Source organism: Sinocyclocheilus rhinocerous, unplaced genomic scaffold (assembly GCF_001515625.1).
Source record: "Sinocyclocheilus rhinocerous isolate Xijiao unplaced genomic scaffold, SAMN03320098_v1.1 scaffold1186, whole genome shotgun sequence".
NCBI classification, from domain to species: domain Eukaryota; kingdom Metazoa; phylum Chordata; class Actinopteri; order Cypriniformes; family Cyprinidae; genus Sinocyclocheilus; species Sinocyclocheilus rhinocerous.
In genome coordinates this window covers 153,382-156,489 of record NW_015630341.1, presented here as the reverse complement: position 1 = coordinate 156,489, position 3,108 = coordinate 153,382, and the positions used below count along the sequence as shown (strand labels likewise).

The 3,108-nt window shown below is 30.6% G+C and overlaps 1 protein-coding gene across 1 annotated transcript in view; it reads left to right on the top strand.

Moving 5' to 3' along the window:
• Positions 1-3,108, top strand: part of LOC107740073 (striatin-like) — a 60,688-nt gene that overhangs the window by 30,186 nt on the left and 27,394 nt on the right. The window contains exon 3 of the mRNA XM_016552353.1: positions 1,928-2,091. Within this exon, the coding sequence (XP_016407839.1) occupies positions 1,928-2,091 (164 nt within the window). The remainder of the gene's footprint in view (positions 1-1,927; positions 2,092-3,108) is intronic.

Below are 3,108 nucleotides of genomic sequence, written 5' to 3'. Positions count from 1 at the left end.
CCCCCGGGCTTTGGGTTTTGAGGGTTCGAGTCTCACTAGCCGCCTCTCATTTGTGGCGTCCAGACTGCAGTCATTGAGCTCGTCGACACACTTGAAGGAAATGCAGATGCGCTTTAATGGGTTAGTTCTGTATCATGTGTGACGAGGATTTCTCCCATCATTCCTCACGACTGTCCTGCTCCCGGATGACTCGCTGCGGCCCAGTTTTTCTTCATATTTGTGGTTTTGCAGCAGGTGAAGAAAGTTTGGTGTAACCTGCAGAAATCTCATGAATGAATGTGTGATGGGGTTTCACTTCACAGTTAGTTTAGTATTATAAACATACTATTATATTTACCATTAATGTTTTGAATAAATTTTTATTTTTATATTTTATTTTTATTTTAATTTTAGCTTGTTGCAGTAATTTTGTTGTGTTTTTGTCATTTGTAGTAGTTTTTGGTGTGTGTGTGTAGAGTGTGAGTGTGTGTGTGTGTGTGTGTGGTGTGTGTGTGTGTAAAGTGTGTAAGTTCATAAAAGCATCCAATCAGGTTACGACGTATCTTTAGGTTCAGTGTTAATAATGACAGTGTGAATGCAAAGTGAATCAGGACTAAATGTGTCATGTTCTGTTTTAGTCCGGACAAAAAGAGCCAAGAGAACTGAACTACTAATATGAACACAGCCTTAAACTCATCTCTAAGGCAGCATAAATGCCCGTTGTTTTGATCAGTGCATATGATGCCTTAACGTGCTGTCTAGGTAGTGCTGTGTAGTTAGTGCTGTCTCTTCTATCTTCTGGATGACCGCCTCCATCATCATTGTGGTGGTGTTGTGTTGATCTGATTGTGTTTCTGTCATGAACAGACTTGTGAATTGACTTCCTGCATTATGAACGGGTCTGATTTAGAGACAAATTCCAGACATTCCAGGAAAACTCAGGGAAGCATGTCAGGTGACGCGGTCACATGGTGTCAAGCGCTGCTGCTCTTCAAGATGCCGTTAGCAGCAAAGTCTGTTTCACACTAAAAGAGAATCAAGCACACATACGCATTTATAACACGCATATATTATGCATATGTATGTATGTATATATGTGATTTTTTTTTCAGAAATTAACAAAGAAACAGCAACACATTGAATTAAACATGAAATTTGAACAAAGATTGAAATCGTATCTTCTTGTAAAACATACTCCAATAATCTTTAACTTTGAAAAAACATTTTTACAGTGTAATGAAAATCATTGTTTTTCCAATTTTTGTATTATATTTTTATTTTTCTATTATATTTATATTTTTTTAAATCAGCATGAATTAATTTCAGTACAACACACTCTACAGTGATGTATACATACAGTAATTGTCATTTGGAATAAAAAAAGTGCTTAATTGTCAATTAATGTCATAAATTAGGAATGTCTATTGTATTTTTATTTTTCAATTCTATTTTTTTTAATTGGCATAATTTTTTTTCTAATCTTTTTTTTTTTTTTTTTTCAATTGAAAAATCTTTTTTACACTGTAATGTAAACAATATTTTCCATTTTTATTATATTTTTTTCTATTTGTTTTTTATTGGCATGAGTTTTTAAAAAAACAGTGTAATAAAATCATAATTTTTTTCTGTTTTTTTTGTATTTAGTTTTATTTTCTGTTTTTTTTTTTTTTTTTTTTTGTAATTAAAATTTTTTTTTTTTTTTTTTTTTTTTTTTTTTTTTTTTTTTAAATCAGCATGAATTAAATTTAATACAACACATACTACAATTTATACTTACAGTAATTATCGTCTGGGATAAAAAAAAGTGCTTAATTGTCAATTAAAATAATGTCACAAATGATCTTTCACATGAATATCTAAATGCAAATTTCTGTAATGAAAATCATTCTTTCTAGGCCAATTTCTAGCTCTATATAAATAATGAGTATGTATGTATATTTTATTGCAGGCTCAGATCGCGTTCCTGCAGGGTGAGAGGAAAGGCCAGGAGAACCTGAAGAAGGATCTGGTGAGACGGATAAAGATGCTGGAATACGCTCTCAAACAGGAGCGGTCAGTAAACACACACACATTTCAATCATTTACGCACGTCTGTGTGAACATGGCCATTATGTAGCCTGATTGCAGGGAGCGAGGCGCGTTTGAAGTTTATTTGATGATGACGGGAAAATAATGACGGACCCTAAATCAGCCCAGTCCTCATGAAGCAGGATAACACACATGCAGAGCTTTCTGTCAGGATTTCATGCTTTTGTCACGTCATGAAGCAGCTTCTTAGTTTAGTTGTTTAAAGTTACCAAGCTTTAATACTGAATTCATCTGATGTGCATCACTGCGTGTGCTTTGTGGCTTTGAGTGAAGCTCTTTTAATCGGAATTTACAGTCAAAACTATCTGTAAAATAATATTAGATTTGCTGTTTTCAGTCTTTTTCTCCTTAAATCAAATGCTAGTAGCTGTTATTTTGTTAATTGATTTAACTATTGATTTTTTTTTTTTCTCCGATTAATTGGATGAAAATGTGCAATTTAAAAAATAAAACGAATATGCGTTTAAAAATAGTTTAAATTAAAACAGTTTTAAAAAATGAAATTAATTTATATTTTAAAAAATAATTTAAATTGAAACAATTTTAATAAAATGAATATATATTTTAATTGTAAACAATTTAAACTTATAAAAATAAAAAGAATATATATTTAAAAAATAATTTAAATTTAAACAATTTTAATCAAATGAATATATATTTTAATTGTAAACCATTTAAATAAATAAAAATAAAAATAATATATATTTTAAAAAATAATTTAAATGTAAACAATTTTTTTTTTTTAATTAATGAATATATTGGTACCAAGCGGCGTTGCAACTCACCATATTAATTTTGAATTCATCTGATGTGCGTCACTGGTGTCTGTTTTACGGTTTTGAATGAAGCTCATTTAATCTGAATTTAGTCAAATCTGTCAAGTCAAGTTTATTTGTACAGCGCTTTTCACGATACAAATCATTGCAAAGCAACTTTACAGCAAATTAAGTTTCTACAATATTTAGTGGTAGCTTATCAGTGGTTTAATGTACATATGGCAGAAATGTACGGAAAAATCAATTTATGACGTAATAAAACTGA